Source organism: Sinohyriopsis cumingii, chromosome 3 (assembly GCF_028554795.1).
Source record: "Sinohyriopsis cumingii isolate HCF-2022 chromosome 3, ASM2855479v2, whole genome shotgun sequence".
Lineage (NCBI taxonomy): Eukaryota > Metazoa > Mollusca > Bivalvia > Unionida > Unionidae > Sinohyriopsis > Sinohyriopsis cumingii.
The window spans coordinates 53,154,286-53,179,920 of record NC_142963.1 but is presented as its reverse complement, the minus strand read 5'-3'; the positions used below and the strand labels follow the sequence as shown (position 1 = coordinate 53,179,920).

At 35.4% G+C, this 25,635-nt stretch overlaps 2 protein-coding genes across 5 annotated transcripts in view; one reads left to right on the top strand and one right to left on the bottom strand.

Moving 5' to 3' along the window:
• Positions 1-464: 464 nt before the first annotated feature.
• LOC149802872 (SPRY domain-containing SOCS box protein 3-like) lies at positions 465-12,049 on the bottom strand. 2 transcript variants are annotated; one of them, XM_089951323.1, is made up of 5 exons: positions 11,914-12,049; positions 9,832-10,008; positions 4,179-4,328; positions 2,216-2,467; positions 465-931 (listed from the first exon to the last, which is right to left on the bottom strand). In XM_089951323.1, exons 1-5 carry the CDS (start codon positions 11,915-11,917, stop codon positions 843-845), a joined length of 672 nt encoding a protein of 223 aa, XP_089807449.1. In that variant the 5' UTR covers positions 11,918-12,049; the 3' UTR covers positions 465-842. The 2 variants fall into 2 exon arrangements, with proteins under 2 accessions (XP_089807449.1, XP_089807448.1); XM_089951322.1 differs by lacking the exon at positions 465-931 and having other exon boundaries at positions 1,205-2,467.
• Positions 12,050-12,408: 359 nt separating this feature from the next.
• The window catches only part of LOC149802871 (PRKCA-binding protein-like), a 60,745-nt gene continuing 47,518 nt past the window's right edge, over positions 12,409-25,635 (top strand). Inside the window, exon 1 of one of the 3 annotated variants that reach the window (XM_089952316.1) lies at positions 12,409-12,603. In XM_089952316.1, coding sequence (XP_089808442.1) covers positions 12,446-12,603 — 158 coding nt within the window. In that variant the 5' untranslated portion in view covers positions 12,409-12,445. Of the gene's footprint in view, positions 12,604-24,417; positions 24,790-25,635 lie in introns of those variants that run through there. The other 2 variants (XM_089952317.1, XM_089952318.1) reach the window with 2 other exon arrangements.

Below are 25,635 nucleotides of genomic sequence, written 5' to 3'. Positions count from 1 at the left end.
AATCATTCATAGGCATCAACCGTTACATGAACCTAACAAATGATCATGCGTCGATGGTTCGTTGAGCAGAAATCATGAACAAGTGTCAATTTGTGAAATAATATCATTGAGTCCTGGAAGTCTAGTACTTTTTAAGTTTTAGCCAATAATTGATGAACCACTCTGACAAGGAAAAGACCTGCTGTACTTTTTTTTTATAGATAGAGTGAGCATACGGGCTAAAAGATCCTGGAAATAGTATCTGTCATTTTGGGGGTTGGTGTGCAGAACCATAAACAACTTGTCTTTGTTATTGACATCGAAACTCATAGGCTATTGAAGTGCGTATGACACAAGAGACGTCAATTCTTAACAATTTATTTATAACTTCGTTCGTATGAGAACCATTCCGAGCTGAAGAATATATATATATATATATATATATATATATATATATATATATATATATATATATATATAGGCAACTGACCTACATCGAAGGTAAGTAAAAGAAGATCCTAAAATGATATATAGAAAGACAACAAAAACAACATCAAAACACAAAAAACACAGGTACTGATGCACCAAGATTGTACATTCTATGACAGCTACACAGGATGAACTATAAACAATAGAACATAGACCTAATAATTTTGAGACGTACTGGGAAGGACGTTCAATGTTATAAAATACATTCAATGCAACATATCGTATGTGACATCGTTTCGAACATAACATTCTTATGTAGCTATGACTATGAACTTAACATATTGTTACAACGGGGTCAAATATTTTTGTATGCGTGTGATTATATTGCTGACAAAGACGTCTAACAATAATGTCTCATTGTGGATAAATCTATATTACTTGAAGCAAGAGTCCAAGCGAGGATCGGATGCTCGTCTGTAGATGATGACCTCTACGGAATGCACATACTTTGGATACGTGTCATCTAAGAGAAAAACAAAAATTCTTACAAGAAAAACCAGACATATGTGTGCTATAGATTTTTCTGGGAGACAAATTTTTAAAAAAATCAATACCTGCTGAAATGTAACACTTTACAATCATCGAGGAAAAGGACGCCAAAATGTCCCCATATATATATATATATATATATATATATATATATATATATATATATATATATATATATATATATATATATATATATATAAACACATGAATACATAAATAATGTACCCTCCCGAGACTGAAAACCTACTAAGTCGAACTCCTCATTTATTTCAATAACATTTAAAAACTGTAACCTCTTTCTTCTGTAAACTGAAACAAATGTACTCTGAAGATTACCCCATTGAAAATAAACTTATTAAAATTGTGGTCATTGAACTGCAGGACCCCGATTGTAAGGTCCGCCAGCAATGTAAAAATCGACCAGTATCTTGAGTGATGGAGAAGAAAATACCTGCTCATGCACTGGCATAAAATACGCCCATCGTAAACAAAAGGCTTGCGATTAGTCTTTACAGGTATCTGACAACTTTTCGAAGTTAATTGTTTGCAATATAGTGACAGAGGTGCAAATCAGATGACATTATGCTTATCTGCCGATCATTTATGCCCGATAGTATATGTCCAAACAATTTTCCATCATGGGATTTATTACAAGGCTCGCGCCCTCTCATTTGACATTTTTGACAATCAAGAGCAAAATTGTTCTCATATTTACCAGTTAGTAATATTTTCAAATCGTGTAAATTGACCTGAAAGTACAATGCATGTACTGAAACCAAATTAGTTTAAACACGGTACAAATATAATAGAAACACGATAATTATGCACGTATTATCAAGCATGACTAGGTAAACATTTTAAGTTTACTACTAAGGGACATAACTGATTGCATCTCTTTCTATTTGGAGTATGAAAACCTGAGCAAACTGGAAACCGACTCACAACTTTAATATCAAGTATGGTCCTTGATAGCTCTAGAACTAGTCTATGTGAATTTCCAAACAGGAAGATTCCGCTCTTTCTCACAAGTGCTTATCTTGATAAAGTACATAATGAAGAAGATGCGGCATCCACAAAATAGTCCATAACTTGACCATGTTAAAACAAGATTCCAGGATATTCCATCAAAATCCTTTTACGTACATTTTCATGATGTTAGGAAGAGGAAGACTGTCAACACAACTATAACCTGAAAGTGATTGCCTGATAGCACTACAACATTTATCCTGAAGGGTAGAATAGCGACAAGCACGCATACCAAGTCCCATTTCTGTTTCTGTGGTGGTGGATGAAATAATTGGATAAAGTGGCTCCATCACACGATCTAATCCTTCAAAAGCAACTCCAAGATTCACTCCGTTTTTGTAGAATGATAGTGTGCCGTTATTAAGATTTAGGTAGCAGCCGATAATTGTTTTCTCGTCATAAATGGGTTCACAATATTGTCGGGATTTGCCGTTGTTCCAAACAGTACCTTTGTACGAAAGTCCCCAGCTGTTGCAATCCATACCTGTTTGAAATGCATACAAAATAAATCATATGAAATCTTTCTCAGACTCCTTTAAAATATAGAACACGTACTTGGTCAATATCTTCTCACGTGTGTTAATCAGGAGAAAAAAAAAAAGAACGATGTACGTATTTCTTACTTGTCTGTGATGGCGACGGTATGTAAATAATATTACAATTCTGTGATTTTGATAGTGATACAGCATACATCATAGTTCTATTCATGTTCGAGAGGACTGTTCTTTATATCAGTAATCGTTCTAGCATCGCTCTAGACTCTTAACAATACAGAACTTGGGTCTTTTTTAAACAAACCAGTACCTTGTTCTTGTTGTTTTTGTTTTGTTTTGTTTTTTTTCGCTTTAAGATAACAACAAACAAAAAAAAAATGAATATACATCGTTCTTTCTTCTTTTACAAATCTGATAAAGATTATTTTTTTCAAATCTATTTGGTGGACGGATGTTTAAATAAATAGTCCAGGTTCCTCCTCCCAAAAATTAAACGGTTGAGCCCTTATTGGGGCCTTGATACAATTTAAAAATGGCGTGCATGCGTTAATTTTCGCAAGCCAAGGTACCGCTATGTCAACCCTATCTACACCTTGGCGGATCAAACAGATGTGCTTTGGGTCTATAGATGATTCATCCAATCAAAATTAAGTTGTCCAAATCTGAACACTGTTCCTACTAGATTGAGACAAGGTGAGCATACAACTTGAATGGGCACATAAAAAAGCAATTTTCCATTGCCGGTCCGTGTTTTTTTTTTTTTGGGTGTTTTGTTTGGTACAATTCTCTTTCACTTAAATAAACATGTATTGGGTTATCTTTGGTATGTAGTCATACTTTCAATAGTGAACTTACAACATATATCCTTTTGAAGTCGATTGCCTCTACCATTTTCGGCTGATGTATAATGCACCACAGATGCACTCTGTTGGTTAGTTGGCACTATATATTAAAGGAGGCAATTCATGAAATCCAATAGATATCGCTAGGACAAAGCACTAAAATATCTGTTCGATCCACCATGGTGTAGATAGGGTTAACATATCGGAACCTTGGCTAGCAAAGATGGCATGCTACTGTCGCCTAAGTAGATGATCTACAAGACTATACACACAAAAAGATATTGATTACTCAGATCTTGCATCTGTTACTAGGGAAAGTAATAACTGACTTGAATTGGACCGTAATTTATACTCTTATTTTATATCCTATGATTGATGTCGAATTAAATACATTTTCTTGGTGTTCATGCAGGTACGGGATTACAAGCATAAACTAATGTATTGCATGATACTAACTATGGTCCTGAATCAACGGTACTGTCAGTTTACAGTAATATTTATTGTTTATGAAATTCATATTTTCTATGTTGACTCATGCGCAATTATGTCTTTTCTGTTTCGGGGATAAACTTTAAAATGTAAAGAGCAAAATCCACCGTATATGCTCGCTTAAAACTTGAATCTAACTGCAAACTGGAGAGACCCAGGCCCTGCGCTACCGGCGCATTATGCTACGACAGATCAGGATCTAGTTTGCGGCTGGACTCGAATTATAAGCTTGTACCTACGGTATTACAAGGTCCTTTCAGATGAATATGAACGGGCGGGTGAAGATTCGCCCATAGAAAGTCAGTCTGACGGTGTTACACATAAATTTACACGGCACTATAAACTGATTGTTTTGAATTTTTGTACATACCTAGTAAATTAACGAACTTGTAATCCGACATATGCAACACAGTTTGCTCCGTTCCCACACCCACCATGACGGACGTGCCAATAGGAGCTTCCAGAAAGATTATCTCCCAATAATGTTCACCATTTGTGAAAGCCTTGGTCCCTCTAACCCCTATAACATACAGTAAAAGGAGACAAATGAAAATGACCAGTGAAAGCAATTGTCTTTAAAATCATTATGCATAAATTGGGGAAACTGCAAATGTATAAACCTTATATATTCGTGGGTTGATAAACATTAATGTCATACATACATACATACATACATACATACATACATACATACATACATACATACATACATACATACATACATATATACATACATACTGTGTGGGGAGGTGATATGTGTAATATGTATTCCCCACCCCCATCCCGTTATGGTGCTTTGGTTATCGCTATCTAGGAGATGATCGACCACAGTGTTATTGCCCAGATCGAGCAAACAATACAATAAAAGATGAAATTTATGGACGGAATAACATATATCTCAGCAAAGATATAGAACAGAACAACACGAGCCTCCGTATGTTACATATATAACAATTTAATAAATTTCATAAACAAAATGAAATTAAACATGACACTTAAATGATACACTTTCTCTCAAGAATAAAATTACCCGTTCTGTTATACAAATTTCATCATAGAAACGAGTGAATGGCTGAACTCAAATTGACGGCATGTCAGCATAACCCAGTTGCTTCCGGCCTTTTCCAAATCACTACTGGTGACAGGTCAACGTTGCCATCATTCCTCTCACACACACACACACACGCACACACACCAACCTCTCCGGGTCATCAACCGTAACTTGGTTGCAGCCTGCATTCCCTTCCTACTGTGTAGAACTGGTATGAAGCTATTTTCCCCTTCAAATAAATAAAACGCAACCTAAATATTTGTCAGGTTTTTCTTTTCTGGCGTCGAACAATAATCCCACTATTGTTATGCCCGATATCGTCTTATAACTAAAAAAAAATACTAAGCTAATGTGGTCAGCTCGCAACCTGATAATAATACTCAGCATTGTATTAACATGAAATTAATATCTTTTCCTAGCTTCTAGTCGCATTCCTAACTGGAATCATGACATAAGTAGACCTCTTCGATAACTATTATATCCTACTGTGAGCTGTAAATTACTAGATGAACGATATCATTCGTGACACGCTTATTTTCTCTATTAAGAACTTAGTGACACAAATTAATTAATGGACTTCACGTCTTGCCTTAACTTCATTACTTGCTAACTAGCTATTCATTGTCATAGACATAACACAATCAATTCTTTGCATACATGCTATATATCAATTAAGACAGATAAATAATTTCTCACAATTTGTATCAGAGTAATGCATGAAATTCCTACAGTACGTGATTTCTATTACATACAAATCACTAAATCTGAACAAATTCATATCAATGAAAATTGTATGACATTCTTACAATACATGAATCGCATAAAACTTAAGACAATGAATGCACGGTTACCTTCTGACTCAATGAAAATTAAAGTATGAATTAAAAACTTACATCACTTGTTAATTTCCTGGGAGCCAATAAGACTTCCCTTTCTAAAGGAAAACTCGGACTGACGAATTTTGCAAGGGAAATTACTTAAAACACTGAATTTCGTCTGGGAAACGCACCCCTTCGTTTAGCCAATAGGATTCAATTTATCTGACGCCAAACTTTTAACACTCCCATATAAGTCTTAATAATTCTCTCTAGTCCGTCATTATTAATAATTAATCTGGAAACTATAATTTTATGACACCTATTTCCAAATGGCACAAACTGTCTCTGGGTTGTCTCTGTTTTGTCATTTCCTCAATACGGCCTTACGTTAACATCTCTGTCGGACCGTTATCCTAGCGGATCCAAAATAAAATCCACCCCACCCCACCCCACCCCCCAAAAAAACCCAGAGCATATCCAATCATTCGCAGGCAGGGATTTATTAGGAGACTATCACATATGTCGAAGTTAATGGTTATGTGTCAACTTTGACTACGACAGAATGTACTATATATAAAACATTTTGCACCATTACATACATACATACATACATACATACATACATACATACATACATACGTAGTCATTGCAGGCAAAAGGAACGTATTCTGATTTAGAAAAAAGCTCATACACTGATCTGCATTACGGCAGCACTACAAACAATAACGGGTGTCTCTTGACAATTACATAACGACAAATATATAGATTGACGGACGGACAGACAGACAGACGGATAGCATACAAAGACAGGGTCGAATTTATAAATGACTTCATTATTCCAATAACAAAAAATCTGGAATTTCGACATTTTTCATTCAGAGTATAAACTGTTTGATAAAGGAAAATACCCCCCCCCAAAAAAAAAAAACTGCCTGCCATCAAAACCACTTAGATTAGAAATATTGCCAACAAATACAGATATAACTGAATGTTTCTTAGAGCGAGAGTCAACTATTTTCCTTTAAGATGGATACATATTAAATATTATGTCTTAGTCAGTAACGCAGTTTTTCAATCTAAGTACTTCCACTGCTACACTATAACCGAATCACTGAAAAAACCCACACACACACAAGCGCGCGCGCGCGCGCCTACCTAGCTTTTTATGGTAAGCCATACCCAACTAACTATTTATGTTAAGCTACATGGTTGCGGCTTGTGGAGGTACAAAACCTCAAACTGACCTGACGTGACCTTTAACTGTCAACCAATAGGTGGATTAAAGAATTTGAAAAAAAATTAACATTAACACCACGTTGAAGTGTGAGTGATTTTTACGTGCTACGACTGTTATTGTTCAGAGGGCAACAACAATTTTGAGTTCGTGAGGGGTGGGTGGGTAGGATTTGTATCCCCTTCTTTTCTTCCATATATATATATTAAATAATAGGTGTTAAAGTCAATCACGTGCAAAATTATTATCTTAAGACCTTGCTTTGGCAATCAATAATTCGAATATGTGTTCAATATGAAGGTGGAAGATCCAGATGGATATAAACGCATGACCTTTATGTTAGTCACCCCAAAAAACGAAAGAACGCAAACAATTTTAGCGATAAAACATAGTATTCACGTTCATTTTTATGTGAAAATGGTTTATTTGAAGTTTGTCATCAGTGCGTATGTTTTTGGTGACTAAACTTCAAAGCTTTGCGTTGAGTATGTACAGGACAAAGGTTATCAGAATCGATTGGCAGTCTGCAGGCTCGGGTTAAAAGTAAGATACAAAGTACGTGTTGAACCTCTTGCAAACGAGATCGCTCGAAGAATTATAGGTTACTGCATTTGTATGGGAAAATATGAACGAGTTTTTCGAATGGAAATACTGCACGACCTTGGGAGTGCAGTATATCCATCCGACAAAACGAGTTAATAGTTTCCCATACAAATGCAGTAACCCTTTTATTATATGCTCATTTTTTATTCTACCTAATGCTTAATTATATTTACAAAATACACTACAAGAAACAAAGTAACTGAATGTATACCGTATTCCAAACTAAATACACAAGCGCAGGTCATCATTACACAACATTATTAATGCGCACATAACTCCGTCCAAAAAATTTGAACTTAGTCCACGCTCGACATAACTTTCGAAAGAAAATGGCGTGTCTAGTTAAACTTGAAATTTGGAATCATACTGTGAATCAATGCGCATTGCAACAACTTTTCCATTTGATCTGGAATGAATAGATTTTATTTTTCGATTCTACGAAATTTCGTGATTATGGACTGGATTTATATGTGACAATTCCACATGAAATACATCGGATTGAAGAAGCGAGGGAGAAGCGTGTTGACATCTGCAAATGTGTTTCTGTCACTAAATGTTTGAAATCATAATGTGGGAAAAATATGAAGTCTTTCAAGTGCAATTATCAAAAAGACGCTATGGAATTTAATGCTTATTTCATTTTGAGTGCAGTAAGGAGGATGCAATTGCACTTAACATCGAAATTACAGCGCAATTTCGAAATGTGTAATCAAGATTGAGAACCTATGACATGGCTAATGTCATTCGGATTTGCAGAATTAAGAAAATACATTTTGAGGAAATTCAGGATGTAAAACTGTAAGTATATTTTTTTGCCATTCTTATGACCAGCTAAAGAAGACAGTATATGCCTTGTCACTTGTATGTTATTTGTAAGGACCCTTTCTTGCGTCTGTTGTATAGCTAGCCCAAATCCGAAACATTGAATACAAAAAAGTTATCGCGGAATGTGCCAAAGCAGCTGGTATCTGGCAGTCCACGAAACATCTACTTTACTTCATTCAGAAACAAATTTAAACAACCACAACGTAAAGCGCCTACTACGCGAGTGTACATGATTTGTGTACAAATCAAAAGTGCTGGCGTCTGCGTCCATTGTTTGTTTACAACAGAAAGTAGTTTCTTTATGTACGTGAATGCAATATGTGTATTTGCACGCGAGGTCAGAATCGGGTAATATTGCACGATTCTGACACTGTAAAGTTAACGGAGAAAAAAAAAAGAGAGCATATAATAAGTCGGAATATTTTTCATTCGTGCACTGACTGCTTTCGTTAATAAAAGACATTTCACTGTTGAAATCAACTCATTCAGCTAAACATAACCGTGCAACCCGTCAAAAGTACAGAAACGCAGTATAGCAAAGTATATCAGTACTGAAATCAAACTGAACAAGAAAATAATAAAAGATTTGCACGCACACACCCAACGTACTTTTTGCGAGTCGAGTAATGATACCTATATTTATGATTACAAACTTCACATGGTTATTTGCTTCTCACATAGTAGTCTATCAAGTAGAATTTATAAGGATCAAGAGATTGAAGGACCACGATGTTGACAGGTTTTAAACAAAAATTTAAAATCTAAATTTAAAAAGGAGCAAACTAACATTGTGTATAGTGTACTAGTTACCTCCTACATTAAACGAAAACATATCATTAGTATGCAAAAGAATTACATCTACGCATCAGGCCAACTAGTCCTACACGTGAAACCTTGAACTGATATTTATGTTTTGGGCGTCACTAAAACAAAACCAACATGTGCTATGTCTTACATTGTAGGACTAGAGGCCAATTGGAGCAAAATGTTTCACCTTTCCAGGTGATACAGTACTGATAAAGATCTGTAAGGACGAATCCGTGCTGTCCCCATCCTCTATTTTACTTCTAAAAATAAGCGCAAAACAACACACACACGTTTATTAAAGTTTCTTTACATTTAGATGGTTATAATTATGCCCTATAAAGGCTACAAATGCAGGAGCTTCTGGAGCCTTCGCCCCCTCAGCCCCCACAGGAGGTTTCGTTACACAGATTCCTCACATACTTGTTTGCGCACCCTTTCCCCCACCCACCGTCCAGAAAGAAGAAAAAAACCCACCACAATACTTTGGGATCCGCCGCTGGACTTCGTGTCATATCATTCGATAGCAAAGATATCGCATGACATTTATTCTGATCATTTATAATTAAATATAGGCCTCGTGCAGAATACCCATGTGGATAAAAGAACAAATGCTAATAGACTAAACACTAATATACAATTACAACAGTTATGCAAGTGATCTCTCTCTCCCCAGCGTGATTTTTACCTGCTGTTCCCGTACTTTGATCGACAGGATCAATATAGAAATAAGCATCTTCAAAACTGCGAGATAATTTCACTTCTGGACTCTTGTGAAATTGATCCCAGACCCAGTCCTCTGGGTCATGGGGTATAAAACCCAACCTAGGATCACTGATGTTTTGGCCTTTTGTCAGAATCAGGGCTGAAACGGAAGCATTATTGATTGTGAGGATTCCAGTCAGAATGTTTGTTTAAACCGATCTTTTAATTAAACGTGCACACAAAAGTAAATGCATGTAAATGGACTGTCGTGACTTTGTTCCGAATTAGGGCCTTTATGACTGACAGATGACGCTACCGCGCTATAACAATGGGAGGCCAAATATATGGGATCAGTAAATGTCAATGGTAAACTTCAAACAATAAAAACAAAAAACAAATTTAAAATATTTCTCAGCAATTTGCCAAATAAAGTTGTTTTAGCGTTATTCGAAAATTGAGAGTAGCATCCAAAAGGATATAAGAGTGAATGGACATAAGCAGGGCACAGTAATAGGCTTCAGGTATCTAGGTGCTATAACCTCTGATGAAATTTTAAAACCTGAGCTTCTTTCCAGGATTGCGCAGACAACAACTGCAGTGGCTTGGCTGAAGCCTATTTAAGAAGGTCAGCAACATTACGCTTGGGTCCAAGGTCACGCTTATGCACTCCCTCGTATGTCCATGTATGTGAGACTCAAACTCTGACAAGCAGAACTAGACAGAAGAACCGATACCTTAGATATGAAATGTTATCGAAGGATCCTGAAAATCTCATATTTAGACCACGTCTCGAATGAGGAGGTGAGCATTAGAATTCAAGGTGTAATATGACCATATGAAGATCTGCTCACCACTGTAAAGAAACGCAAACTAAAATGGCATGGTCGCGTCTCAGGAGACAATCCTAGATGGCACAGTGAAAGAAAATACAAAGCAAGGCAGACAAAAGAAGATATGGGAAGATAACATCAAAGAGTGGACAGGCATTGACTTTGCAAATAGCAGTGGAAAGCAAGGCAAAATGGAGAGAGGTTGTCGCAAAGTCATGTGACGCCTCTACCACCAGCCAGGTTATGGGATACAAAAAATTTAAAATCGGAATAACCGGTTATGTGACTGTTTTACGCATGCATTAAAAGACATAATAGCCGTTCATATTTTAAATAATAATAATAATAATAATAATAATAATAATAATAATAACTTTATTCATGAAATATAATTAACTGGTGCTAATCGTCCATATGTCTTTGGACAAAATAAGGGTAAACACTACGCATGTTATTACAACGTACACTAAATTAAAATATACTTTACTGATAAATCAAGATCCCCAAAACAATATACATTTTATACTCTATAAAGACGTTAAAAGACACTTACATTTCTCCTCATTCTATGTAATGATTCATAAAAGACTTATAAATTAAACATCTAAAATAAAGACATCTAACGCTACATATACAACACATACGCACAAACATATGCGCACACACAATCACACATCCATCCAATACACATGTTAAAATGCACATAAGCACAGTTTATTAAGGGAAAATATATTGCAAACGCTTTACTATCTAATGAATGCAATACAATCAGGTAAAATACCATGAAAGATTAGTTGTTAAAAATGATGTTTACTGTGGCAGATTCAGGGAGTGAAGGCAAGCCCCCCCCCCCCTTTTTTTTAATACACAGACACATGAGCGTGAATCAAGAACGCTTCTGAGAGTAAGCGTTCTTCACATTCCCCTCCCCCCACCCCCCATATTGCTGGCTCTACCCCTTGTCTCACATAAATATACATCTTATGAAAGACACTGTTTGATTCCAGTGCTGATGGCATCACAAATATGATCGAGTGTGATAATACAAAAACTTACGAAAGAATTAATCCTTTTCATTTTTGTATATGTAAAGAAGCTCTACTATAGACCACAGGGGTTCGTTTTCGTGCTTAAAACTGACCTGTCATACATGTACTATATAGTAGTTTTTACAAATCAAATATAAAACTGAAAATAGATTATCGTCTATTGAACTGTTTGGGTGGATTACTTACCCATAATCTAATGTATTATCGAGATGAAATCGCACAAGCTACGTGACTTCTGCTGCAAAAATGTATTTTAGTATTACGGTAGTGTCCTTATGCTGACTTGTGTTGTTTTTAATATAGCAATTGTTTACTATTACTACATGTGGTGACCGATATTTGAACGAAAGTTCTCTCATTGGTTGAAAAGGACAACGCCTTTATGCGGAACATAGCGACCTTGAACCTTCAAGCCTATTTGATTTGTATTTAGGCCATCTAACTTCCTGCAAAAGAAACTGACAAAGAGGAACGGTTATATAGCGTCACCCTAATAACCATCGTGTAACGCGTTTGTGAAATCAGTTTCGGTTGATTCTATATAACGTACAGTTTGAGTTAAAAATTGTAAATAATAATAAATTAATTTTAACAAAATCATAATTACAGGATTAACTGAATCACATTTCCAAATCATTTCATATTTTTATACCGGGTTGGAGATGGAACGACCATATTGCAAGAAAAAACCCACTCTTTAATGTTTATTATACGTTAAATGATGGTGAAAATCATTATTTACCAACTTTCACCGAGGAATGAACTTGTAGTTGAAAAATGTACAAGTACGCATGTGCAAAATGTTTATTTGTTGACTTCCGTCTGCAAGTTGATTTCGAACACGATGGATATGTTTGAATTAGAAGAAGATAAACTGTAAGTCTTGCGTTTAAAGAAAACCACTGTCGATACGTATTATGTCTTCCATTTTTCACCGTTGTATTATCTGCATTTATTGCAAAATAAGTTATTAGCAATAAGTCACGCAGTTATATGTTTTCGAGGACAATAAACTTCCACATTTAAGTTTATCGAAGCATATGTACGGCTATTTGTACGGTTGTTAGAGGCAAACCGTACCACATATGTTACCAGGTATGACCATATATACTTAGGAACAAGACGATAAAACCAAACAACGTTTAACTTTTATAATTAGCATGCAAGATCGACCCCAAAACATTTCGACCCCAGCCATGGGACACTTCGACCCCACCCCAGTTCGTGCACTCATGAAAAAAGATGTTAATAGTGAATTATAATTATTTTCACTTTTATTTAGTTAATGAATGCACACTAATTAGAATGAAAATAAATAAAATTTACCAATGCTGTAAATTTATATAAAAGAGCCGAATTATTGTTAATGATTAGCACATTGCTAATTGTGAATTCCCCTGACTCATTGATGTCTGCAATTAAAGAAAATAACACACACCACTAAGTGTCTTTTATTAAGTTAATGAATGCAGGTCAATTTGATTGAAAAGAAATCCAAAAGAGCAATAATTTTTTTGAACAATAATTTGTACATTTTAAATGGTAAGTCACACTAATCAAACTGTGATTCATTGATGCCTGCAATTAAAGAATATGCCAAAAGCACAGAGGTATTTTTTCCTTGGTTATTACTTTTGATAACAGGATTATGACATCTCAGTCCAATATATTTTGGCATAATACTAACTGAATAGTGTTAATGTTACATTAACGATGTATGAATGACACAAGCTAATAAATAGCTTTGTTTCTTACACAGTACATATATAAAAGCTACTACTGTATATCTTTTTAACAGTTATATTTATTTGTTAAAAAGATTGATAGTCTACATGGTACTAGAAGTGAACATATTTTTTCTTTTAATTGTGTACTTGTTCTTTAACCATTTACATTATTGCTGTTTAGCTCCAGTTTAAATTCTCCCAATATTCATACAGCAACACATGCTTCTATTATGTATAAAATTTGAATGGCTGACCCAGTCATCTTTTGTATATTTGACTGATTTGTTTATCCCATTTACAGACCATTTTGCACTATTATATGACTCGCATGTCGATTTGTATTGGGGTTGAATTGGCCTTGGGGTTGAAATCTCGGGACTGAATTGTCTTTGCAGTTGAAATGTCTAGGAGCAATGTATACTCTATGCACATTCAGTTCTGTTTGGCATGAGTGATATTTTCTAAATCCTGATTGTACAATATATAAAAGGAAGTAAGTTCTATAAAAAAAAGTCATGGACCTTCAAAGCTACATGTTTATAAATTAATTTTGATAATATAGGTAAAATGGATATTGACCTAAGTTCATAGGATCCTCCTTTTCTCTGCAGTTTCAAGATAAGTGCAACCGTTTCATATTTGAAGATACATGGAAAGTTACCACTTATTCTTACAATTTTGATATGCATTAGTGACTTTGTTATTACTAGTGCAGCAGCTTTGAGAATTCCCCAACCAATTCCTTCCAGTCCAGAGAATATATTAATACTTATTGAACATATAATAAACTTTTGCTTCGCTAACAAAAATCTATAGAAAAATATTCATCATCAGACATTTTTGTTCCTAAAAATTATAGAAGGGCATCTAGCTCAATTGGTGTTTTTGGAAAGAAAATCCCATGCTCCCAACCAACTCCCAAAGGTTAAATGATCAATCCCTTATATTTGGGAAAATATACAATGAAATATAAAGTCTTGACAGCAATGCAGCAGCTCTGAAATCTGTAACAACGAAATATGTCTAAACGTTTTTTTCTTTCACTTATTCATTATCCTCTCTCTCTCTCAATGACACACACACACACACACATGGATGGATGGAACAAAATAGTCCCTGGTTTGTATGTGAAAAATGCAAGGTCAGCAACAGTTATCTGTCTGCTCATGCCTCATCATCTACTCCAGGGTGGTTATTAAAATTCTTGTCCAGTAACCCTGAACAATTAGAAACAAGAGTACTGTGAGTGGCACAATATATACCTGACCCATGTTTAATAATCATCCATGTATATAACTGATGTTTTTCTTTCAGTCACACTGACCATGACTATGGACCTTTTGACCCCATTATCAGTATACTTCTTTCATACCCTAAGTGCAAGCTATCCACTGGGCCACGACTGGCCGAGTGGTCTAAAGCGCTCTTCGTTACGGATCACTGCCATCTCACCTCTGTCTGCGGCGGTTCGAGTCTAAGATTCAGCCAATGTGGGCATGTGAGAAAGCCTGCCAGTAGCTTCTCGTGGGTCGGTGGTTCTTTCCGGGGTTTTCCGGGTTCTTCCTCCACCATTAATACTGGCCGCCATGTATAGCCTATCGTGCTGAAAAATGGCGTTAAACCCCACAGCAACAACAACAAGCTCAATTGGTATGGTTGTCTTGTTCTGAATACAGTTACAGTAGGTGCTTATGTTAAAATTATTAGAAATCTCTTGTAGAAAATTGTTTTTAGATACTTCCATAATGTCTTAGTACTTTTACTTCCATTAATGGCCTGTTTATAGTATTATTCTTTTGCAATATCAATCAGTTAATTAGCTTTTTTCCAACATTTAAAAAAAAATCAGGTCTTTTTTTGTGGATTTATTCCTTAGGTGCTTAGCCTCATGATTTCAGTTGTGATTCACTTGTGTCTGATTTGGTGTTTAACCATTTTTGTTTTAATTGGGGTTTGCTTGTCTAAGGCTGTATTTAAAAAATGAAGCCATATGTCTAAGACAGTGTTGACATCATCTGTTTGTGTTAACAGAGTGGAATGGTTTGCAGATGAACTCAGTACAGCCCCAGTATTATATTTCAATATGGTTACCATTTTTTAAACAGTTTTGGAGCATGTCTAGTTATACAGACCAAAGTAGTCACACATTTATCTTTTTCTCTAGTTGGAGTGTTAATTGTTAATTATTTAATTGTGTGTTTATCTTTTGTCCATGATTGTAATTTGTACTTGCAGATAATATAAACAGCATGTTTACATAGGTAACTAGTCCATGATTGTAAGTTGTAAATATGTTTAAATAGCATTTGATTCAGAACACTCTAGGCCAGGGTTATCCAGGCTTTTTTTTGGGCTGGGGAGCCAAAACATATTGAGGCCCAGAGTGGCCGCATGGTCTAAAGCACTCTCTGTTACGGATTACTGCCATCTCACCTCTGTCTGCATGGGTTTGAGTCTTGGATTCAGCCAATGTAGGTACGTGAGAAAGCTTGCCAGTAGCATCTTGAGGGTCTGTGGTTCTTTCTGGGGATTTCCTGGGTTCTTCTCCACCATTAACACTGGCTGCCATGTATAGCCTATCATGTGCTGAAAAATGGCGTTAAACCCTACAGCAACAATAACAACCAAAACAGATAAAATGCTTAAGGTCACAGACCACATGAGGAAGAACAGTTTAATTAATAAACTTTAATAATTAAGTATGACAATCCAACAACATTTACACATGACACTAATGACATTCATATTACATGGTTGTAATAAAATTGCTATATCAAATAGTTACGTATTGTGGTAGGTGCATAAATCATTATCAGAAATCAATACAGAAAAATGGAATAAAAATTAATTAAAATGTATATCTTATGGCCATGGGCCACAAATGTAAAGAGCAAGGGTGCATATGGCCTGCATGCCATGGGTTGGGCATGCCAGGTTTAGGTCTTGTTTACAATTAGATTGGAATGTTTTTGTTTGGAATGGTTCACATCTTATTCAGTTGAAAATATGTATCAACAATAAACAAATAATTAATTCCTGTTTTAGATCAGTATATGGGAATCTATTTGTGATCATAGTTTACAGTTGTGATCAGATATAATTTGAGCAGAATTATTTATTTAAACATTCATTGGAATTACTAAAGTGATCATTCTCTTTTGGATTATTGCACACCATATTGGATTATTATGAACTCATTCAAAGACGTTCAGAACTGCATTACTATGTTCCATCAGGTCATTCAAATTTTTTGGAATTCATCTGAAATCTTCTATTTTCTTTTTACTTGTGATGGGACATTTAGGATTATTTGGGTCTTAAGTCACAATACTGTAAGTGTTGCTTGAATTTTCATATTGTGTTGTTGAGAAATAAATTCCTTGTTGATTTTACCAAAATTGATGGTTTCACTTTCTGTTACATAATTTAGACCTTAATTGGTAGAGTTCTCTATAATATAGTTTAATATGGTGGAAACCTTACTAAGCATGTTTTTGTATAGTCAGGGTAGAGTTCTGTATAGTGTAGTTAAATATGATGGAAAACCTACCTTATCTTAATCCCCCTTTCATTAGACATTTATGCATAGATAGTATATTTTAATACGATGGAAAACCTTACTAAGCTATGGGCAGAGTTCACAGTAGCATAGCAATGACTAAGGTTTGCGTATGCATTTTTTATATTACACCTTGTGTTTGGGTTATATAACTTCATATGAGCACAGCAAAACTATACATTGTAAATTTTATAAATTAATTCTAATCAAAATGAGTACCTAGATTACATTATGGTAATTGCTATTAGGTACAAATATTTATTTAACTGCTTTCCCAGAACATAATTATTTTTTCTTTCTTGTCACAGATTCTAAAATCTACAGAATTTTCTACCCAGTTAAATTTTGAAAAGAAGACTTTAATTTATATGAAGAAAAAGAGAGCTGTGATTGAGCGTTGACATTAAAGTGCAGTAATTTATTTAGCACACTACAGCATTATTAGTGGTGCAAAATGCATTTGACATGGAAGAAACTTTTGTCTACAGAGAACACAATCTGGCAAAATTGATTTGGCTTGTGGCAGTCATCAACTCTTGGATACATGTATGACTTTCCATGTGAGATTGGTTTTTTCCCCCATGGTTTTGAAAGAAAAGGTGAGGATTGTATTTATCTGCACATTTGGACATGCATTTGTAATTGCATGCATCCATGAGTAATGTTGTACAAATCCATCTTCAACAGTTGAGACAGAGACTTCAGAACTTTGGAATTTGGTTGGGTGTGGTCTAAGTATGGTTTTGGAATCTGGATACATCCCTTGGTTCCTGTGTTTGGTGACATTTGTGCATAAATATGTAAGTGTGTGACAGGGCTGGGGGTGGGTATGCAATAACTGAGAAAAACTTGGGGATTCCTATGGTCTTAAAGTTTATTTTGTAAATGTTGGAAGGTAAATGAAAGTGTTTTGTTTGGTCTTAATTTTTATACCATACTATTCTTACTTATATCTTCTTCCCTAAAAAAATGTTATCATAGAGAGGAAAAGAATTTCTGTTGTTAAGACAATGTCAGACAAAAGGAGATGTCTATATCAATCATCATTCAAAAGATAATTAAGTCATGGAGCACAGTACTGTATATACTCACTTATAGGTCAAGTCCACCTGCAGACAACATAGAATCTGATCTTATGGCACATGATGTTCTGTCAGATCAGGTCTGCAGTATGTTGTTTGTTCTATTCTGAACAGAAGGCATAGATCAGGATCTGCCAGTTCATTATGTAATGTCTCTGTTTTAAGGCTTTTAGTTTGGCTAATGCTGATGTCATGATTATAAAATGGCTAGTGTAAGTGAAAGAGTTGACATGCCGAAACTGAACTATAAATCCAAGATGGCGTCAGACTCCTGGACCTTTATGATAAATTGCCATTAAGATCATTATTTTCTTCCTGAACTATCTTTTATTCATCTTCTCTAAATGTCCTCAACAAGACTCGGCTTAGGTGTGACAAAAGCGTTCATTAAGGTCCAATATTATTAGCATTGCACAAATTATATAGGCAGCATATACAAATTTTACAGTACTATAATGAGATGAACCAGTTTAACAAGTGGGAATGAAAAGTTTTTATCCTTACAATATTAACAACCTGATTTAAAGGAACAGTAAACTTTGGAATGCATGCATTAACCATACTATGCTAACAACCAATATAAAAAGAAAAAGTATAAACTTTGGAATAAAGATTTTATCTGTACTTTGTTTACAACCAGTTTAAAAATGAACAGTGTAAACTTTTGTTATGAATCTATGGTCTTAAACTAAGTAAAAGAAACAAGCAAAACAATCAGGTTTATTAAAATAACAATTCAGTTTATTTCTTTGAGTTACAAAGTGAACATTTAAGAGAAACTTACATTATTGTGAAGTAAATCCCAAATAGTCCTATAAGTTGTGCTGATATACCTTTTGTCTTGAATGAGCTGATGTACCAGTAGTCTTGATATATCACAATGATATAATCCAGAATGACTTTGAATAAATTCACAATAATCCCAAAAAAGGGATTTTGTCCGAAATGTCATTGAGCACTTTGTAATTGCAATGAAATATTTGAATAAATAATTCCTTTAAAATTACATCAGAGTACATATGAAAATGATTCCACAGACTGAGCTTAAAAGGGGAATTTAATAATTTTGTTTGATTCATCCTTGTATACAGATCTAAGAAACAATTAAATGGCAAGGATGTGGGTCAGAAGTACATTCCAGTACATTCTAAGTTTCGAAATGATTAGCAAACAACGTTATATATTTTTTATAAAATTCAGGTTGGCCATAACTACCTTACCTCATTAATGGACAAAGGTCAGGCATATGCAATAAATTAAGTGTACATAACACTTTGAAATGAGAGTTATATCCCTACTATGTACTATATAACAAATAGTTTAGAAAGGAAAGGTGTAAACTTTGGAATGAGAGTTTTATCCCTCCTATGTTAACAATCATCTTGACAAGAGTCAGTATTATTTAGACATTTGTATCACATTGATGATGAAATTGATAATGGTCAGTTCATTAAGTTGTACATTTAAGTAGGTTCAGAGGCATTTTGTTTTCATTCCCACAGCTGTGATAATTATTAATTCCTTATTATGTTTTATATGATTGCTCCAGTGGCTTAGAGGTTAGAACATCTGCCTCGAATTTGAGAGGTCGCGGGTTCGAACTCCAGATGAGTCATACCAAAAAAATGGTACATACATCTGCCTCACTTGGTGCTCAGCATTAAGAGGTTAGTGTTAGGACCGGTTAGCCTGGTTTCAGGATGATGTGACTAGGCGGGACATCATGCTACAAACTGTCACACTACAGACATTGTAGTGATATGTCTGAAAAATTGTTAAAGCTACATTAAAAATCTAAACCACACACACACAAACACACACATTTTATATGCTTTAAATGTGCATCAGTGATGGCATGAGGATTCAAGGTACCTAGTGGCAATATCCTTTGTCAACTTCTTCCCCCCCCCCATAAATATAAATTGCCCCCATCAGACAAAAGTGAAGGTGATTTATTATGAAAATTGCAGCTGCAGGTAAAAGAAAAGCTTATGATGGTGATCCTGTCACTTGGTGACATGGGGCAATAGCCCTCTACCAAACCCTAAACCCATTTATGTTACCACTAGTTTGCATAGAACTTGCTTCAAAATAAATAATACATGGTGGTCCTGCAAATATAGATATATGCTGTGAATTCCAATGACTTGAATTTTGACATGAAATTATCAGCAGTACATGCACACAATTTGTGCTTAATTGCCTGTTATTTCATATTTTGTAAACAATATTTAAGATGTATTTAATTTAACTTCCTTCTGATAGTCTTTGTTTTTAAATTGCACATTTCAAGATTTTCTTGTGTTTCTGTGTTCTTAAATGGAGGAAGAACATATATCACAGCATGGATTTTTTGAAAAAGTTACAACCATGTAACATCTCAGAAAATTAAGTTATATTATTATATGTTTCAACCAAGTTTTGTGGAAAAATCAAAATAGATACTTTTGATGTTAAATGTTTTTACCAATACAGTTTTGAAAAGGTTTACAAAGCACTTAGATCTTTTGTTCCAATATGGGTCATTAGTTGCAGATATCTGCCATACTATAAATGACAAGATCTGGCTAGGGAGCCAGTAGGCTAGTAATAATTGTAGAGATTGTGCAAAGCAGGAAGTTGGACAATTTAGGTACAAAAGTAAGAGGGCCAGCTTAGGCAAATCACATCAAGTTAAAGTTTATGATACCATTTTTTTGTGTTAACCATGTAGTTTGACCGTATGGCTTTAAATCACAGGGGCTCATTACAAAGAAAATCAAGGGATGGGGGTTCTAACCTCTAACAATATAACACGTTACTATTCTTGATTACGACTGGCCTTAGTTGGAAATTAGCAGATGCAATTAGGATAAACTAGCAGTGTTGGAACTACCGAGGGGTGCAGACTGGTGTCTTCCCTTGTGCTTTATTATAACAGGTTAGAACCCCCATCCCTTGATTTTCTTTGCAACAAGCCCCTGTGCTTTAAATGAGCTCAGAAAAGAACTATGCTACATTGCAATGAATTATAACTGCTAGTAACACCATGATTACCGGTAATTACATTATGGTACATGTAGTTACAGATAGGTAAAATTAATGATACAATTTTAATACCAAAAAATTCAGAATTGTGGATTCGTTACTGACAGCATGAGGTGGACTGGATGTGCATTGTTATTATACAGTGACATGAAAACAGAATGCAGTGGTGTGAGCTGATGGCTCTGTGCACAAATCCACAAATTCCCTCAGTTGCCCTGATACATTACTGGATCTGTTTTTCAAACTGTCGCTGTTGACTTGTTTTAAACATCCAGTGCTATCTGCAAATTTACTGTAATGGTCTGATCTTACTGCAAACTGCATAGACCCAGATCTGCTATTGCATAATGCACTAGCTTGTCTGGGTCTGTGAGGTTTGTTAGGAGTAATCAATAAAACAACATAGACATTGATCTGTTGGTGAATTATGCAAAGTCAGATCGGGGTCTGTGCAGTATGCAGTTGGATCTGCCTTGTAAATAAAAATATATTGTACCACTCATTGGAATATTATTTAATAGGAATATTGTATATACTGGCTACCTGTATAAAATGATCAGTTTTTAAATGTTCAGTTTAGGGAAGTTTAACTATTAATTCTCTTAGAGAAGGTCAATTGATTAACAGTGGAATCAACAAGAGATTTCTTTTTCTTGTTACATTGCCTCATGACTATAGTTCTCACTGTACTGTGGTTAGGGGTGTGCAGATCTACTTGTATATGAGTATATTGTGGTACACATCCTGTCAGTATATGTTACACAGAATATTGCCAGTGTACCTGTTTTTTGTGTAGTATTTCTATAAATAGTATACCAAAATTTTTTTTATTTCATTATTCATATTTATTGTTTCAGTTGTTTGTCATTTTCAGTGTCTTTTGTTCTAAAAAGATGCGTGTATGTGTGTGTGATTTGGATTTTTAACGTAGCTTTACCAATTTTTCAGTCATATTGCTATGATGTCTGCAGTGTGGCAGTTTATAGTGATGCCTAGCACTGGGGCATCATGTCGCAGACATGTAGCATGTTGTCCCACCCAGTCACATTATCCTGACACCAGACCGACCAGTCCTAACACTAACCTCTTAATGCTGAGTACCAAGCGAGGCAGCTGTTAGTACCATTTTTGTAAGTCTCTGGTATGACTCAGTCGGGGATCGAACCCACGACCTCCCGCATCTGAGGCGGACAAAACAGAGCCTTGAGGGACCCCTGACTAAGCCAGGGATGGAACCCACGACCTCCCACATCCAAGGCGGATGCTCTAACCACTAGGCCACCGAAGCGGTGTAAAAAAAGATTTGTAAAACATGTCCACTGAGAAAATGGTTACACTGAACATTATATCTGGCTGTTGCATTATGAGCCAAAATGGCAGACAGGGAGCCTAACGATCTGTGTGAGCTGGTGCAGAATCAAAAAGCAAAATCATTCATCTAGCTGCAGTTTTTGACTGAAATTCTTCAAGAAAGATGGAAAACAAACTGATCAGCTTGCCATTTGTTGTAAATGCAGTAGGTGGAATTCATGGATGTTATGATGAACATAACTACCCACATTTGCCGACATCATCCCACCATAGCCATCAGAGTAGTATTTGAAAAGATGTAAATTAAATGAGTCTAGATGTTTTGTGTAGTTTGGACTCGACCACATGCAACTTTGACTTCTTGTTAACAACAATAAAAGCATTTTAGTGCTGGGGGACATTAACTCTGATCCTTTGTGTCACTAAACTATTTGTCACTTGTATTAAATGCTGAAACTGGACATGCTAAAAGTCCAAAAACTTAAACATGTATCCAATATACTTAAAAGAAAGTCTCCTTTTTTTAGAAATGTACACATATGCATGAAACTCATGTAGGTGGCTTAACTAAGAATTTTTTGGGGAGGGCTTGATCTTTTTTCATACACTTATGTAATCTGACTGAATCAACATTGGCAGGCATTTATGAACCAACATTGGCAGCTATTTTAAATATCAGCATTGTCTGAATTTATATGTATAATGTGTAAGATATTAATTCTGGTAAATAAAAATGAGACCCAGTTTTACTAAACATCTATAATGTTTTTCATAAATTGAGATTTTTGAATATCTTTTTCCCTGCTTTATTTATATTTATGACTTTTTTCTAGAAAATTTGAGATATCAATGATTAATATACATTCATAATATCTTATATTTTCCAGAACATAGGATTGTGTTATTGCTGTAGAACAGTAGATTTCCTCAAAGTTTTTGAATTCATGAACTTCTTTTTCAGAAGTTAAAAGAACCCCAGATATTCAGTTTAAAACTTAAGTGTTATTTTTCCTGGTATTTATTACATCTACCTCTCATAAGATTCCAAATATTGTCAGAAATGTTGTAAGCAGTGCAATTCAAAATTGCAATCCGAAGAAACCTGAGAATTTTGATCATACTAGGACCTGATGTCTAGGATGCCTTTTATGACATTTGTAGGTAAAGCCTATCATGACTATGGCATGGGTATGTAGTTTTAGGGTTATACTGGTGTGTCATCATCTGTCAGTTTAACTTTGCATTTATGACAGTTTTAAGGCACTGGTGGATTACCCTATTTCTATTCCATTGAAAAACACATTTCTGGTTCATTCAAGAATGTTTTTTCTTCCCCTTGCGTACAATAGCATATTCTTTAGAACTTTTTTCTTATCATGTTAAAAGGAACCTCACAGAGGATTAAGAAATAAATAAAAATAAGCATTGTCATTCTTTGAATATAGTAAAACCCACTGGTCTAACAAAACCTTGTTGTTTTTTTTTTTCAACCAAGAAGAAATGCAAAGAAATTATTTACAGTATTTCCCCATTGTTTTCACTTCAAAGGATTACAGACTCTAAGCTGGTGCTTGCTACTCACAGGTACAAGTGTTTTTCACTTAGTTTTTGCTGGTATGTAACGCTAGATGCTAGTCCAGTTTAACATGTTAATATTGTTAGTTGATATCTAGTGTCAAGGTTGGATTGTTCTTTATTTCCCCCCTTACTCCAGGTTCAAAGGATTTTATATTTTTGTGTACAGTCAAGCAACATGTATATAAAGATTTTTGAAACTTTCAAACTTTTTAGTCTTTACGGTACGATGACGTGTCTAGTTGGAAGTCTGTTGTTCCCATTGAAAACAACCCAGCTGTTACTATAAAAATAGCTAAGTACCGTCACATTCACTTATAAGTCGAGTCAAACTGCAAACAACAAAGATCCTGATTTACCAACTGACTAGAGTCTTTGTTGTTTGTTCTACTTATTACACCTAGCTTACAGCACATTCCCAGATCTGCCAGCATATTTTGTGCCGGCAGATCTGGGTCTGTGTTGCTTGCAGTTGGGCTTGTCTTAAAAGCATATATATACAGTATTTATGTTTCCAGCTAATAACAACACTGATTATTTGATGTGGATACATGAGTGTAAGTCCCCGGGAATTTTGGCAGTGATGTGATTCTCTTGGAAGTACATGTAGAATGTTTTGTGTACATGGATATTTTGTACTTTTTACCAGTTTCTTATTTCTTTGTTTTGTTGTTTGTTGTTTGAAGTTTGTTGTGATTTGTGAAGGGAGTATGAGCTGACTAATTACACGTGTACATTGGTGCTTGGTGTATTTTCCTGTTCTTTGGATAAATTGGATATTGTGAGATTTATTAATCTGTGAAACATTTGATGCATGTGCAAGGCTTTTGCGTTGTTTTTAGAAAATACATATTAGGCATATGTTTTGTGGATAGCATAGACTAGTTCTGGGAGTTTATAGTGTGAGCTACCCAATACTTTTGTAAACTGAAAATTGTCTCCACACTCCCACCCTTGCTTTTGACTAAATTTTTCTTGTACAAGAATAACATATTGGATGCAAATGTAGAATAGGTTTGATGCACTCGCCTCCATGTCATTAGTTAGAGGTGACCAATGGAGGCACTTGCCTGCATGTCATTAAAGGTGACCAATGGGGTCACTTGCCTGCGTGTCATTAAAGGTGACCAATGGAGGCACTCGCCTGCATGTTATTAAAGGTGACCAATGGAGGCACTCGCCTGCATGTCATTAAAGGTGACCAATGGTGGCATAGTGGTTAGCAAACCAGACTCAAAACCAAAAGAGTGTGGATTAAAATCCTACCATTGGATCTGCCCAGGTCAGTTATCTTGCTGTGCCCTTGGTCAAGTTAATTCACTCCAATTGCCTCAGCCCTAAATAACCTACTAGTGTTATTGTGCCATAAAACCAAGCATGTGATTTTGTAATGCACATCTAGAATTAGATGAATCTTGTCATGGCCGGGGTTTAGGACTGCTCCGGTGGCCTAGTGGTTAGAGTGTCCGCCTCAGATGCGGGAGGTTGTGGGTTCTATCCCCAGTCGAGTCATACCAAAGACTTACAAAATGGTACTAACAGCTGCCTTGCTTGGTGTTCAGCATTAAGAGGTTAGTGTTAGGACTGGTCGGCTTGGTGTCAGGATAATGTGACTGGGTGGGACATT